This window comes from Perissodus microlepis, chromosome 3 (assembly GCF_051167445.1).
Source record: "Perissodus microlepis isolate ML-2025 ecotype Zambia chromosome 3, ASM5116744v1, whole genome shotgun sequence".
Classification (NCBI taxonomy): domain Eukaryota; kingdom Metazoa; phylum Chordata; class Actinopteri; order Cichliformes; family Cichlidae; genus Perissodus; species Perissodus microlepis.
In genome coordinates, this window is record NC_140463.1 from 22,490,823 (window position 1) to 22,507,717 (window position 16,895).

The 16,895-nt window shown below is 38.8% G+C and overlaps 1 protein-coding gene and 1 non-coding gene across 8 annotated transcripts in view; both read right to left on the minus strand.

Annotated features, from left to right (window-relative positions):
- dysf (dysferlin, limb girdle muscular dystrophy 2B (autosomal recessive)) overlaps positions 1 to 13,156 on the minus strand; it is a 109,260-nt gene extending 96,104 nt beyond the window's left edge. For 2 of the 7 annotated variants that reach the window (XM_084923589.1, XM_084923586.1), the window contains exon 1: positions 12,786 to 13,156. In XM_084923589.1, coding sequence (XP_084779715.1) covers positions 12,786 to 12,873 — 88 coding nt within the window. In that variant the 5' untranslated portion in view covers positions 12,874 to 13,156. Of the gene's footprint in view, positions 1 to 3,382; positions 4,250 to 12,785 lie in introns of those variants that run through there. The other 5 variants (XM_084923588.1, XM_084923590.1, XM_084923587.1 and 2 more) reach the window with 4 other exon arrangements.
- A 3,082-nt stretch (positions 13,157 to 16,238) lies between these two features.
- trnan-guu (transfer RNA asparagine (anticodon GUU)) lies at positions 16,239 to 16,312 on the minus strand. Its single transcript has one exon. It is a non-coding gene; the product is annotated as a tRNA-Asn (tRNA).
- Between the last annotated feature and the right edge of the window lie 583 nt (positions 16,313 to 16,895).

Here is a 16,895-nt window from a genome sequence, read left to right on the forward strand (position 1 = left end):
ATGCACATGCACACACACACACACACACACACACACACACACTCACATTGTCTCCATTCACACACACTCGGACAAAAGTTGTTTGCCTTCCTGTTTTCCCTACAGCGATCACCAAGTTTGAGAACACAAACACAAACAGAGAGCAATAAAACCATTAATTCAACTATACACACCCAAGCAAGTGCACACACACACACACAAAAATTACCTACGTAAGAGTGCCTCCGTTCTTGTGGGATATAAAAAAAACATCTCCACCCTTCCACAGAAAGGTTGAGAGGTTACATTTGATTCATGTGTGAATGTGTATGTGTTGTGCGTGTCAACTCTAGAAATCTCCCAAGTGCTGGTGCCACAGTTTGGAACCTGCAGAGAGGAAGTGGCACAGTATTAACTTCCCGGTTCAGCTTGGCACATTTCTATTATGAGCTGAGAATAGAATAGTGCAGCCCTCTGGGTTTTCAGACACGTATAGGAAACCTAGATTTAGACCTTCACTGTGTGTGTGGACATGTATTTTTAAAGTCAGCTCAAAGTTTAAGGAGTTATGGTTACATGAACAACCAATCGCCCATGTAGTTTTCAGAGCCTGATATATTTGGACCAATAATATTTGGAGAGATTAGAAATAATGAAATATCTCAGTTTACGTATTTGATGTGTTTTCTAGGTTCTTATTGTGTGCGTTTGCACTCTGCTTGAGCACTTTTACAGGGTCTCTCATTCATTCATTAGGAGTAACTCATGGTTCTGTATTTTAGCCAATGATACTTTGATGACTGATACTGACAATTTAAAGCAGTAATATGAAACTGAACAATATAAAATTTATGTGTAAATGTTACTATGTTTTAATTATTTTCAAGAAGTGACTTTTGAAATAGAGACTATGTCACAGTTTGTAGACTTGAAGTGTTAAGGGTTTAGTATTGTTGCCTCCTGTTTGGTTAAGGAGTGTCTGTGTGGAGTAATTGAGAACAGTACCAGCAGCTGAGTCTGACCCACATGGGGGATCCACATTATAAATAGCACAGTGCTGCCAGCTTTTATTTCTGTTTTGATTGAGAATAACACGCACTGTGACAATAACAACACTTTGGCCGGAAATCCTGCCTTTAGGACACAAACACCAGCACACACTGCCAGATTTAATCACAGCACCCATAGACTCATTGCTCACAAACACACCGTAGGAAAAAAAAACAGTCATCTGTCTGTGCATTAGCACTCATCATAACCTTGTGCAGAAAGAGTTAAGAAAGAGTTTCCATAAAAATGTCTATTGTATTGGTCACTATTATAGGTCAGAATTGCTCTGGAAACTCTGGGATACATTTCCACAAACCGTTTTGAATACATTAAATGCAGAAAATGCATATCCTTCCCTCTGGATCTGTTGAGATTAGTCAGTTCATATAACAGTTGCGTCAACTACTAACATCTCTGATTTCTAAAAATGGACATGGTATCTGTGTTCTTGAGGAGAGGAAATTCTCTTTCAATTTTTCTGTCATTTTTCTTTCTGAACTCTAAATTCTTCAAGTTATTGGAACTCAGTTTTGTGGGGAAAAAAGCCACCAACTCATTTATTTTCCATGCTTTTTTAAGTATATAAATGGATTATATCATTCATTTTTTATGCTTAAGGACACCTTAAGCATAAAAAATGAATGATATAATCATCACAAACACTGCTTTATCACTTTACAGTTCAGTAAGCTTTTTTCCCCCCACAATAAGAAAGAAGTTCTGCTGTTTAGCCATAATATGAATGTGGATGTGGGAGGAAAGAGACATAACAGAGTGGTTTCAGTTTCACTTTGCTGCACTGAATCAATTTCTACACATCAGAGTCGACTGGCTCTACTGGAAAAGGAAAGATGCAGAGTCACTGCACCAAATTCACTTAATTTAAGAGTGTATGAGGAGGGTGAGATATGCATGAGTAAACAAAATAGGAAAAACATCTGCTGGCACGTCGCTTATTAAACCCTGAAAGAGACTTACACTAGTCTTTGTTAAAAGTGGGCTGTTGATCTGTGCACTCAATTTAAAATTAGACAAGACAACAATACAAGTATTTGTGTGATGGCACGAGAAAACTGTTAGGACAAAGGCAGGAAGTAGAAAGCAGAGCTCTCTTCATAAAGGAGTCAGATACTGAGTCATGGAAAGTAGGCCTACAGGGAAATCAGATCGGAAAACAGGAATGCCGCTGAGGCAAAGTAGCTAAGAGCTAATTTATTGTCGCTGATTGTGACATCATCACAGCCCTGTCACCATGTATAATGGAGAAGAGGGCGTGTCCCACATGCTGCAGTATTCTACTGAACAATAGGTGTCGCCAACCAGAAAGAAATCTATGAGCGCTGGTACAAGAGTAGAAAAAGATTTCTTTTGTTTGTTTTCTCCATCTTTTTAGGTGTTGCAACATCTCCCTCTCTATAAACTGGGAATCTTTGAGCTTCTGCACTGATCCAATATTGAAATCATGGCAAAAACCAACAGGATCATGACATGACAATCCAAAACTTTGTTTACTTTGTTGCGTCCTAGGTATTTTCTGACTTTAAGCCATCACAAAGTCTAGACTGGATGCTGCAGTTCTGGCTTTAAGTCCTGAATAAATAATAAAAGGTGATTTCAAGCAACTTATATTTGAGTGTCCAAAAGTGGACTCTGTTCATCTGGACGTAGCGTTTTCAGTGGGAGAAACGTTTCGTCACTCATCCAAGTAACTTCTTCAATCTCAGCTGACTGCAGGTTTCCCCAATCTTATAAACAGTAATGACTGAAACTAGCACCACTGAATGAACAATGGGCTGGGAGGTCATTTTCTAAATCATGATTATGCAAATTCTCATGGCCATTGATCAACAACCACTGATCAAAGACAGCTGAATGAATGGGACCTCCCAGCCCATTGTTAATTCAGTGATGCTAAATATTGAGAAATAGCACATAAATGGCTAAGACATTTTCCATTCAAAAGTATTCGCCTCAACTCCCAGCATTTGCAACCCACATTTCTTAGATATCTCTCACAGATATGTGCACAGTTATATTCTTGGATAAAAGCTGTGTACAATAGCTGCAGTGAAATGTCTAGTTCATTTATCCAGACACACAGACTCAAGAATTGTGTGTCTTTCATTCGAAACTCAACTTGGACATCAGCAATACTACAGTGAACTCAATGGTCTGTTATTTCTACAGTAACATAATTTTACAAATTACGTATATTACACCTTAATTTTCAAGTCAAATGAAATAAAAAAAAGCACAACACACACACACACACATTTTTAACAGGCAACTTTCCAAGTTGATCCTATTATTCCCTGACTTTATGCATGCCCTGAACGTCCCATAATCCTCTTACCTCTGAAAATGACACTGGCCTGAGGGTCAGAGTGTTTCAAGTTGTTGGCCCGCTGAATAATACAGCGTAACATGCTGAACACAGCACGATCCTGAAAGGCTGTAAAAACTCGCTCAGAAATGAAAAAATCAAATCCCGCTGTCACAGGGTTAATACAAGGGGGATCCAGTGCCGAATGAACCGCTGATTACATGACTACAGGAAGTTTGTAATGATAACAACCAAAGCAGTAACGGCGAAAAAGTTACAAGGTAAAAACCAAAAAGAAGAGATAAGGTTTTTTTTTTGGTTTTTTTTTAAAAATCAGTAACTTGTTTCCTTATTTGCCAAAAACTGATGACCAAAAACATGAAAGAAAAATAGTCAGAAAGATGAATGAAAATCCAGAAAAATCAGAAAGGAAAATATCCTCAGATAGCTTCTCCACATTGCCTCACAACATCTCCCTCTTTCAGTAACTACAAAATAAAAGCTCTTCTTCTCAGTCTGAGATGTCTCTTTCTTCTCACTGTAACACTCCCGGAGGGAAAGAGGGCAGTGAGCAAATATGTCAGGAACCCAACAACCAAAGGAAATCTCAACATTTCCTGTGCTCTTTTCCTCTCGTCTTCTGGTTATTTCCTTGTCTTGCCCAAATATTTTCCTGCACACCTCTTTCACTTCAGTCACTCTCTTAATCCCTTTATTTGCTTCCATCTCTCTCATGTTTTCAGTAAACCGTCACCTTTGCTAAAACCAACAGTTCTTATGGAATTTGGAACAATGTTCTGGATTTCCTTCAAAATCCTAGAAAATTAACTGGTATATAATTCCAGGAGTTTCAGTGGCTTTTGTTTAGTTAGATTTATCAATTCAAAATTGGCATTTTCTTGTACAAAGACACGATCTTAATTGGTTGAAATGATCAACTAGACTATGTGTGCCCTTCGCAGCGAAATCAGGTCGAAAAATCCAAAGGTTTTAGTTGCACTGAGATAAGTTGTGGAACATTTATTAAAGGTTAATTTAAATATTCTGTCAGAAAAATGTAGGCTAGCTGCAGCAGAGTTGAAGAGTTGTGAGCCTTAACTCTAAGACACATAAATTCCAGTGCCAGCTAGATACACAGGGAGATAGCACCACCTGCAGATGTAAAGTGGGGGACACACATACCCCAAATTTTTAAAATTTGGAATAAAGTGAGTGTGGTTCAGGAAAACCTGAATCACCTTCCAATAAGTTATTCCTCATAATGTAAACATTATACTGAAATGTTTTGAAAAAAATATGAGGTGTTGAGCAATAAATCAATAAGAAATATTGGTAATCTATGAGTCACTTGTTAATAAAAGGGTCCTACAAGCTGTCGTGCAACTAGTTCATGGGATTGTTTTTTAATGAAAGGTTTTTAACACAAGCTTTACAATATTTATAATTGATTTCTAAAATGGTATTTTATGAAAAGTGGTGAGAAAATGAACTAGTCATCTACATAAGAAGTACTAACAGAAGTAGGCTGTTAGTATGCTTCTTATTCAGTAACTGAAAGCTGCGCTGTTTCATCTGATTTCTACAAAATTTCACCCTCTGCTTAAATGTTGAAAATTGCCGGAGTGTATCCATGCTGCTGTTTAATCAATGTTATACTTTATGTCCAAAATGTTTTCATCTTACATCAGTTCTTCTTTATATTGTAATTGTAACAGTCGTGATTTCTTTTACTTTGGGGCATCTCTGTCTGCCTTCAGTCTCGACTCAGTGTGTCCCATGTGTAGTAAATTTCTCTTTGATCCTTTAAGATAACTTTGGATCTTTGAAGCTGATTATACGCAATCTTAAAAGTTGATAAGTTCAAGTACAAACTACTCAAGAGCAGCTAGTTACACCAGTGTGTTTATTATCTGTACTTAAGGCCTAGAGACCAGTCAGCAACCCCTATCAGCCAATTCTTACTAGGCAAAAAAAAATATGTATGTCCGGACCGGTTTGCAAGCGTGTGCTTAAGGTTGCTATGAAACCTTTTGTTTCAGTCACATGACCCTAGAGTTCACACAATGGTCCCCTGACAACCATAGGGAAAATGTCTATTCCCCAAATTACTGGTGATTGTTTGCTTGACATTGCTGTCTATTACAGGACAATTGTACTTTTTTTGTTTTTAAATGAAAATTATGGGTGTGAATCTGCTAACCTTTTTGCAGACATCACCACCTAGCAACTGTCAGCAACCACACACCAACCGGTCATTCAATTTGTTTGTCCCTAAGGATGTGTGGTTGATGCCGGTTGCCAACCAGTCTCTAGGCCTTTTTGACAGAATTCTTAGGAAAGTAGAAAAATTCAATTTAAACAAACAAATAAGACTGTACTTATCAGCATGTACCCAAGAAAGTGTCATGATCTGCAGCAGCAGATTGAGTGGAGCAGCGAGAGGACCCAAATGCAGATGCGTGTAGACTGGAGTTAACAGAAGGCGAGCCGTTTATTCAGGCTGACAGGCAAAACAGCATAAAAGTAAGAAAAACAGATTGAATGACGAACTAATCAAGAAACACTGAACTGGGAAAACACTGGGACCCCTGCCCCACCAGGATCATAGCTGTAGATGAACAGACTCACTGACAAAAACAGAGGAAAAGAGAGACAATATATACACTGATGAGTGATCAGGAAGATCAGGGAACACATTTGAACACAGCGGGAACAAATTGGTCGTAATGAGACAGAGGAAGCAAAACTGAACATAACACACAAGAGACAAAAACTGTCAAAATAAAACAGGAAGTAGCACGAACACCAAGACGCAGACCAGGACATGCAAACTTGACACTAAGATGAGGTTAAACAAACATGCAAACACACGACCGACTCAAGAGAAAAAGGATGAAACACCCAAGAGAAGAACATGAGAACAGGTAACGAGACAGAACACAGAGACATGACTGAGACGAAGAAGAGAGAGAGTGAAAGAGAAAGAAACAGAGATGTAAATAAACATGGAGACAAGACTGAATTCCACAGGAGACACTAAGGACAGGACATGAGGAAAGGAAAACCTAAAGGAAACTAAACAACCTAAAATCATCTGAACCACAACAGATGATAGTACAATCAGAAAACTCAAAAGCACAAGAAAACTAAACTAGTAAATGTAACTCATTCTTTGAGATCAACAACAATAACCAAAAAAGATTCATAAGACCAAAACACAAACACTGCGACCCAGAACCATGCCAGAAAATAAACTGCAACAACCTGCAAAGATAAAATGTTACTGAGAGTTTTGAGACCAGCACTTGAGTAAATATGAACTTTGGTACCTACAAATGTACCCAGCTGTCCAAAGAAAACAGACACAAAACGTTTTTGTGTGTGTGTAACTAATCATCACCTTTAAACATCTACATTAAACAGCTACAGCTTTTCAGTCATCTGAACCCATATTCTCAAAATAGTCCTCTCATAGTTCTCTATAGTAACATCAAATTCTCATACTTGGTGTCTGCTTTTTTAAATTGTATGCACTCTATATCACTATCTAAAGTAAATTTAGTAATAGATTAAACTGTCTGAACTCTGCTTTGTTACCATTATCAAACTGTAAGGAAGCTGAACACGTAAGTATAATGTAATTGAAAACTTTCTGATCTTAAATAAAATTTAAAGGAAGTTCACATATGTAGGTAAACTGTGTTGATAAACTAAGCCATGTCAGTCTGTGTCTCTTTTCCTGCAGCATCCTCTCATCTGCCCTCTGCTCACACATCTTGTTCTTCTGAGGCAGTCAGCAGATCTAATTACACTTGATTATATGATTAACTCAAACACAGTTTCAGTTTATTTTATGCGTATATAAAATTAACCTCATACAATTCCAGCAAAATAGCTTCAGACCTGCCTTTGACCATCACTACTTAAAGAGACCAAAAAGGGAGATGATAACCTAGAATACAACATAATGAAGATCAAAAATACAGCCGACACCAGCAGGGAAAAAATACTAACTGAACTAACATGGGAGGAACACAGTGTGACACAACAAAGGAATACAGGCACGTTCATGTATTTCCACTATGAGACAGCTGAAACTATTCAAGATGACAAGGGGAAGTGAAACTAAAGGCACACGAGACAACAAAGTATCAAACTAAAACTGGAAGTAACTGGCTGAAAACAAAGACAAAGGACCTCATGATGGAATCAAACCCGCACTGCTGCATTAGGTTCAAAGGTTGTGGTTTCACGTTTAAGTGCTGAACTAAACCAGCTACACTATAGAGCCATTAAACTACAATGCTCTTTATCAGCCAGATGTGTGATTAGCTCTCGTACCATGTTAGCCATCCTGACTTTACAATACAGTGAATGTGGTATGCTTGTCAGTTGATTTTTGTGTTATTGTAGGATCTGATTTAGTGCAATAAAATTTCCCTTCATTCCCAGATGAAAGTCTCTAACTGCATTTTTTTCATTTCTGAGGTCCAGTCTCCTGCCTTTACACAATCCTAGACTCACTGCAGAGAAACCAGATGATGTTAGGACAGAAACGATCAAAATAATCGAATGAGCTTACACTTTCCAAACCAGGGTATCTGTTACTATCCTTTCTTCTTCAGTAGCATTTGAGGCCTTACTGATTCAAAGAAATGATGCAGCAGTTTTTAGGAGCAGACGCAGCAGAGACAGCATTCAGCTATCAGGGGGAGCAGATGAGTTAAAGCAGAACAAGTGTCAGATACAGTGGAACCCTGACTTACGAATACCCCATTTAACGAAAAATTAAAGTTACAAAGGCACTTAATGGCAATATTTCTGCCCGTGTTACGGCAAAATGCCCGCGTAACGAAAATCTACTGGCTCTGATTGGCTGAGCCCAGAATGCCTACAATGCCCACAATGCCTTCCGAATCAAGTGACAACCCCCTTGGCTTTCATTAGTGATGTGCGATACCACTGATTTCCTTTCCGATCCGATACCAAGTAATATTCAGGGTGGTATCGACGATACTGATCCGATACCGATACTTTGTACAAAAACTTATTTTATTTATTGTATCTCAAATTATAGCATCATAATGATTACAGGACATCAGAGTACTTGTTTCCAACAATGACGGCAGCTGCTTAGTTTTAATATTACTTATTTCTCTTTCTGGGTCGCAAAAGAACTTTTAACATATTTTCAGGTGAGAATGTAGCCATGTAAACTTCAAATATCTGAGCCGATCAACACATTGTTTTCAAACCCTGCGGTCTTTCGCTACTCGGGTTAAACATGATATATAAGTCACTTAGATAACTTAAAAATGTTATTGTTTGGCTTTTTCAGTGTTTTATTTGTTCGCGAGTAAATCAGTTTGGCTGAGATTAAAATTATTAGATTAGATTAAATTAAATTTAGCTTTATTAATCCCTCAGGAGGGTTCCTCAGGGTTTTCACACAGCTGAATAAACGTCAAACAGAAAACTGATTAAACAGAAGTGTGAGACGGTCGAGAGTTTACGCCAGCGCCCGGTTATATTTTAGATAGCAAGGAGCAGACGGCAGTTTCACTCCACGAGGGAGCTCGTGACGTACTACCCGGCTTTCTTTAGACCGCGAAGGCCCGGGTCCTCAGGTGGAAGCAGCCTCTGAATTTGGACACCCCCGCTGTTTCCGGACATTTAACGTATTTTATCCGATAAATAAACACTGTAAAATGTATTTATCCCCCCAACAGTCTTTTTGAATGTCTCCCTAGTGTGGCCACAACACCTCACGTTTTTGCCACATGTATCGCAAACCACGTCTCAGTTTTTGTGGAGGTAAAATAGGTTCGCACATGACTCCAATTACGCTCAGCCATTGTTGTGAGTGCGCACGCCAAGGGGCTGCGACACAGGCAGCCTATTTCGCAAATGACTATGAAAGGCGGAAGAGGAAGTAGTTCCTTTGAATGTAGACAATCCGAATGTTATAGTTTCTTTCCACTGTGTTCCTGTTAATGATAAACTACAAATTTACCCTAAATTACTAAAATATCGATATTTTAATGTGAGAATCGATTCTAGAGCATAAATGACTGGTATCGGAGGAATTGATATTTCAGGATCGATCCGCACATCACTAGCTTTCATACTTGCGCTTCGCTGTTCCACTTGAACGACGTATTGTTGTTGCAGTTAGCAATTAGCCTATAGCCTATCGTTCACTCAAAAGGCGCGATGGGTGCTACGACTTACGAAAATTTTTGACTTACGAAAGAGCCTCGGGAATGAATTCATTTCGTAAGTCGGGGTTCCACTGTATCAGTGAGGAGGAGAAGCTCAAAAACAACCCGAGTGTTCAGCTGTTCGTCAATGTTTTCACTGAGCAGCCACAGAGTTTTTGTCCTAACCCACCACAGTAATGACCACTTTTTCATTTGCATGCAGAGACTATATCGTATTGCAAATTTTGATAATTACACAAAGTCTGATTATGTTGTTTCACCATTACTATGAGTCAGGCATTTAAATCTGCCAAATGGTCACATTTTAAAGACAGTGATTTCAGTGATGCATTAAAGATTGTGCAAGAACTGCAGGATCCTAAGAGCATCACTTGTTTTTCTCCAATAAAACTATATTGCAGCTTTTATGTAAGGCAACATTTTATACAGCACAACATCAGATCCACATTTACAGAAAATATGAATTTCTGATTGACCATTTAGTGCAAAATCTCTCATCTCCAAGGGTTAACTGGACATGAATTTCACCTGCAAATGTTGCCAACCTCAAGACAGGATAAACTATCTGCATGCTGGAAAATTTAACTCTTTTTTTGTGATCCATATTAGAATATTAGAATATTTTCATTTTTTTCAAGCCAAAGACATAGAACCAAGCATCTCACGTTTTTAAGTGTGCATAGAAGCCTGCAGTTTTGTATGATGAAACCACTGCTCCTCCATGTTAAAAGGAGACGGTTGAGGTTCCCCATCCATCTGTTCAGGGTGATTTCCAGACATGCAGCTGGAATATCCCATTGTAAATAAAGAACCCATAAGCCTAGGAATGCCTTGGGATCCTCTAGAAGGAACTGGAGAGTGTTGATGTCTGGAATACCCTGTTTATCTGGCAAGCACCATGATCCAACTATGGATAACTAGAAGATGATGGATGGATGACTGGAAACTCACTGCTTCAAAAGAAAAAATAACTCACTTCAACTTAAGAGAGGCAAGTTACACTAACTTTATAGTTTTGAGTGACCATTACTTAAGGATGAAAAATTAATATCAAAGTGGCCTGTTGCTAGCCAAATCTTTAAACTGTTCTTTGCCACACAAACACTAAAAACACATATGACAATATGTAGAATCAAAGTCGAAACCCAACATTAGAACCTTAACACAAATAATTATACCAGCACTACTATATTAAGAATTTTTGTTAAACGTTAACAGGCCCCATTAATCTTTGTGCTTCCAGTGAAAAAGTTTACTTTGTTTAGAAAAACCAAGCAGAAATGATTAAAACAAAAGAATGCACAATAACACACTGCGAGTCTAATACACTTGTTGGTCCTGAAACAGATTGCAAAGAGGACTTGCAGAAGTTGTGTGTGTGTGTGTGTGTGTGTGTGTGTGTGTGTGTGTGTGTGTGTGTGTGTGTGTGTGTGTGTGTGTGGCCTATATCACACAGGGAAACATTTGTGCATAGTCATAGTGTCAAGAGTTCATGACACATTTAAGACAAAACAAAAAACAAACCAAATGTTATATAAAAGCAAATAAATGAATAAAATACTTTCCTCAGCTGGGATACAAGATTAGTACCAACGTGTTTACTGTTAATTTGAACATAGACAAACGTTCCAGATACTTTAAATTTGCTCAGAGTAACAAGTTATCCAAGCTTTACATCGGCTGAGTCATAAAATATTTCTGTCCATAAAAGTCCAAAAGTCTTTTTTTGCTGAACACTCGAGCAGAATGACACAATGCTGTGGTCCTTGGTATTTCTATGTTTTATGTGTTGCAGTCCTGTTAACAGGAGTGAATACGGACTTCAGTCATTACAATCGTTTTAGTGCCTAACAGCCCTCGGTGTATAAATAGCCCTGCTGTCCCTTCAGTCTTGGTCAAAGTGTGTGTTGTGCCTTGGTTATTTCTGGATTTGAGTTTTGTATTTGCTTTTTGGGGCTTTAAATTAATCCTTCATGAACTGGTTTTATTATTTTTAAGTGTGCCTCCAGTGTCCTGAAATTAGATCGAAACTTCTGTACTCCACACCATTGTGTCACAAAGTACAGAAATGCACTAACAGATTTGAAGTCAGGTTACATCTGAATGCTCTGCAGCTAAACATCAAGCTCTTTGAAATGACCTGTAGGCACATAGAAAAGTGTGATCCAAAAGAGATCTATGGAAAACTCTACATATCTTGAATCAACATTAATTAATTTTCAAATAATACAAATGTTTCAGAATAATAGGACAGAATAATAATTATGGTAATGGTTACCAATTCCAAACCTTAGCATGCTACTTAGCATCTGCTAATCACAACTAAACAACGTTTACAGACGATACAGGACGAAATGTTGCTGGTATGTGGTTATAAACCTGAGGCTTGTGGAAGTAAAATGCACTCTACTTTAACTTAAAATTGAAGTTTCAGATTTCTGTTCAGGTTTCAGGCTCAGGGTTCAGTTCCTCTACTTAAAGATAACAGCCAACAGTAACAACATTAGCATACAGGCCTTTAGTAGGTATAATGTTTACCAAAGTTTTTAAACTTGTTAGAAGGTAAGCTAGAATTTGCTCAATAAATTAAACCAATTTATTGGACATTTGAAATGTTGCAGTGATCTATTATAATTCATCCTAAGGGGGGAAGTGAATGAGTGGATTAAATTTCAAGACTATCAGGCCAACGGCTATCACGACAGATCACTCATAACCACAAATGGCAATTTCATGGGAGCACAAAAGAGACAGTCAGACATTTGTCATGTACAAGAATAACTTCTTTGTTTTATGTAGACCATGACTGTGTGAAATCTCAGTTCATTTAACAAGATTTCTTTTTTTTATCAGGTCACCTAAATATAAGAACCTGGATGTTACTTTAAATTGAAGTGTAAACTGAAGCTGCAATTGAAGCCGAGCGAGGAAGCGCCTCATAAGATAAACTCTGCTGAAAGACTGCAGGTATCTATAGACACAGACGTGCTTTACTGGAAACACAGTCGGCATACTTTCTGGACTGCTTTAACTCTTCATGTTGCTCACATTCTCATCTCCCCTCTCTCCCTCTTCCTCTAGGTCTGTCTCTTTTTCCTGTAAGCTCTTCTTTCTCTGCCCCACCCCATGAAAGATAATCAGAGGTCACTTTCAAATAACAACTTCTCAGCTGTTTTTTTTCCCTTCAGGCCCCCTGAACAAGCCGTCCGTACCTTCATAGGTGACGCTGCAGTAGGCATCACTGATGTCATCGTCCGGCGTTTGCAACCGCTCTGCACACAGAATGAACACGCGTAGCATGGCTCACACACACACAGCTGTCAAATCCGAGCAAGAAGCACACTGTGATCCATATGAGGGTGACAATATAGAAAACGTATCCTTAAAATAAAAAGAGATCCATGGCAGTAAAAGAGAGAGGGCGAAATGAGAATAAGAGACACGAGTCAGAACTGAGAGAGCGAGTGGTCTATCTGCAGCTCTCAGCTGTCTCCCTCACTCCCCACAAACGAGAGACAAACGTAGCACAGACCATAGTGCACTATAGCTGACTCATACACACACACACACACACACACACACACACACACACACACACACACACAAGCCTGTTCAGCTATCTTAGTGAGGACCTTCATTGACATAATGATTTCCCTAGCCCCTTACCCTAACCCTAGCCATAACCTAATTGTAACCCTGACACTAAAACCACATTTTGAGCCTCAAAAAGGCCTTCAAACTTGTGAGGACCGGTGAGTGTGTCCTCACAAGTGACTGTTGGTTCTCACAAGTATAGTAGAACGCAGATTTCGCTCTTCACAAAGATAGCTAGACAGGAACACACATGCACACACTGTCCTTTCAATCACAGCTGGCTTAAAGGGCCAGTAAGGCACATAAACACACACACTTATGCACACACACACACAAACACAATGGCCTTTAGTTTTTTTTACCTCAACAGAATCAGCATTCAAACACTGCCAACTTAAACCAACACATGGGCGGCTAGAAAATGTGCCAGTCGATGCAGATGCAACAAAGCAAGGTGTAGTACAATCAAAGATGATCTTTAAAGGTGGTGTAGAGCAACTATAGTTGCTGGGTTCACTGTCACAATCTGTGGATTTCTCATGAATTATCTCCCCCCCCAATCGCTCCAGGAGTTGAAGTACACTAAAGACACCTTCTGTGTAGTCAAGTTAATTCAGAATGAAAGTTATTGGGACACCCAACTGTCCAGCAGAAGGCAGCAATATCACAAAAAAGCCTTGAATAACAAGGACAATGCTAAATACAACTTGGCTTAACCTCTTCCAACCCCACCCCTAAAAGAAATTAATATGCACTTGTAGTTTTGAAGAAAACTGTTTCTATTTATGTCCTAAGGCCCAGGAAGTTTTTCCTTCCCACTGTTGTCAAGTGCTTGTTCTTGGGGATGGTCTGATTGCTCTGGTTTTATATAAAGTGCCTTGAAGAGACTGTGTGTGTGTAGATTTGTCTCTATATAAATAAGGAGTTGAATTGAATAGACTTTAATAAAGGCTACTGGAAAGAGAGAACTGTCTTAAACAGAGTGTAACAAGGCTGTCATGGAACGATGGCTCCCTTCCTGTATGGCAGCTGAGAAACCAAATGCCTTAAACTTCAGAGTCCTGGCTCACACAATACTTCTTATCCATAATGAAGTTTGAGGGTCATTAATTTGCTTCTTCCCCGGCTCCTCAAAACCTGGAATGTCCTGTGTCTGACCTTCCTCCACCTCCACCTCATCTCCTAACAGCTCTAAGCATGGCTCCACCTCCACAGTTCTGAGGAAAATCCTTTCTGTCTCACTCAACCATCCTATAACTGCGATCAAACTAGACCTTCTGTCCACTTCAAGGGACAGAAGATTAACTGCTTTTTCACTCATTTTAAGCCCATTCCTTGTTCCTGACAATTTTCAGAGAAAGTGAATGAGCCAGTGTTGAGTCAACACAAAGTGTTGCAAAATAAATTACAAAAAACAAAACAAACAAAAATTTTTGTTTCTTTAGTTGAATCTAAGGTAAATGTCAAAAATAGCACAGTTTGACAAGCATAAAACAACAGCGCTGTGCCAACAAGGTGATTCCTAAAATGCAGTTAGCCAAAGATTGGCATGCCATTTTTAAGGAAGAGAGACTGAGAATAAGGCTGAGGTGTGCCAAATTACTCAACTGAACCAACTTCAAAACCAACTCGAAAAACCATCTGACCTTATTGAGTAATAAGTCCAAATTAGAACGCTTTATATATATATATATATATATATATATATATATATATATATATATATATATAGAGAGAGAGAGAGAGAGAGAGAGAGAGAGAGAGAGAGAGAGAGAATTTTTCTGACTATTTCAGAAAATAACCATGCAAAATTATGTTTCCACTTACGTTTTAATGCAGAAATGCAATTAAGAAAAATCAGTCAATCAATTTCCTAGTTTCCGCTTGTCTGGGTCTTGGGGGTAGCAGTGTAAGAAAACATGAGCAGACCTTCTTCTAAGGGGACACCAAGGTGTTCGGAATGAGTGATGAAGATATTGGGATTAGATAAATACACTTTTAAATTCCAAATAAAGTCAGACTAAGAATGAGTGTGATACTGCACCATGCATAAATTATCATTGAGTCAAACACTAAATATTGTTCGACTCAGTGAACAGAATCACAATGCAATCTAGACATTAAGACTCTTCATGTGACTGGCTTCATTCCGGTCTCTGCCTCCAACTCACAAATGAGAGAAGGCAGCAAAGGAATTTGAACTCGTGACTTATTGGAATTTGCTTCTCTTCTACTAACTAAACCTTCAGCAGAAGCTTATATATAATGCAGTAAATAATACAACTATATGAAAAAATCCTGCATATGTTCAGTAATGGGGTCAAGCTGCAAACAGACATGGGGGGATTTTGTTTATCTTCTATTTATAGTTTTACCCACTGCGCTGCAGTCATCTACACATTTAGGGCGAGCATGTAGAGAGCTTACGGGAAGCATGCTGACTTGAGGGAGCAGGGATAAAAATAATTTGTGTGTGTATGCGTGTGCACTGCTGTGAATGTTTCTAATCTGTTAACGACACTGTGTGCATCACCCAACATCTTCAATCACTTTAATTAGAAGATATTGGTCCTATAAATGCTCCTCTCTCTGGAGAGGCTGACATAATTAGATTTTCTCCCACATTGTTATTTGTTTATTTGTATAACATAAAAAGATGTATTTACATTTTGATTGGAAAATGGAGCAGCTGAGCCGCTGTGTATGCTTGACTTTCCTTATGTTTAAGAACGTTTCTTTAGACAGCTGAAAGTTACGGTAGGCCTTTGTGACTCTAGGGGTATCGTTCTCACTTTGTAAGAATCAAATCCTGGATAAACCTGTTATGTCAAGAACTGGCTTTGAATTAGTGATTAGTAGTGATCTGTTACTTACTTATGCTATTCTCACAGAAAGCTAAATTAGATGATCTAAGAGTTTTACTTAGTTAATCAGATGAACTCAGAGAAAACACAACATTAGACAACTTTTGTGCCAGCAATTAATTCCCAACCAAACAGAACGTATCTGTGTTATCGCAAAGCTGTTTGGCTTGCTTTTAGTGCCTATCTAACATTTATAGCAAAAACTGCCGTCCCTGGGTGGGCTCGAACCACCAACCTTTCGGTTAACAGCCGAACGCGCTAACCGATTGCGCCACAGAGACCATGCTGCCAGCCCCGTACCAAATATGACAAATCCAATAAAAGTGTCACAAATATTCCGCATGACGGACTCTGTCTGGCCTCAATATTTTTTTAATTAATTAGCAGCGACATGATTTCATCTGTACCCTTGTGTATGAACCTCACATTGCCTGTTCTCCAGGAAAACGTTGGAAAACAGGAGACCTCTGTTTGCTCAGATTTTTAAAATTGTGTTTTGCACATTTCTTTTATGCAAAATAAAACTGGAATTTCGCCCGCACATTTGCACCTGTACTGGGGGCACACAGACGTGCACATACGGGACATACACATTTGTGTTAAACACAACATGATAACATGACATAACTTAAAAACATGAACGGACTACATGAATAAACCCTGACGCAAGATTGCGAGGGCTCGTACGGGATTTGAACCTGAGACCCAGCCGTAGCGAGACTCATACCCCAACGCAGAGGTGTGATGCCAATGATAGCGTGAAAGGAAGCATATGATGAGCTGTGGCGACCCCTACAGCGAAAGAAGATGAACAGCACTTGATCCACAACAAGTTTCTACCTTTTAAAAGCCAGACAGATGAAG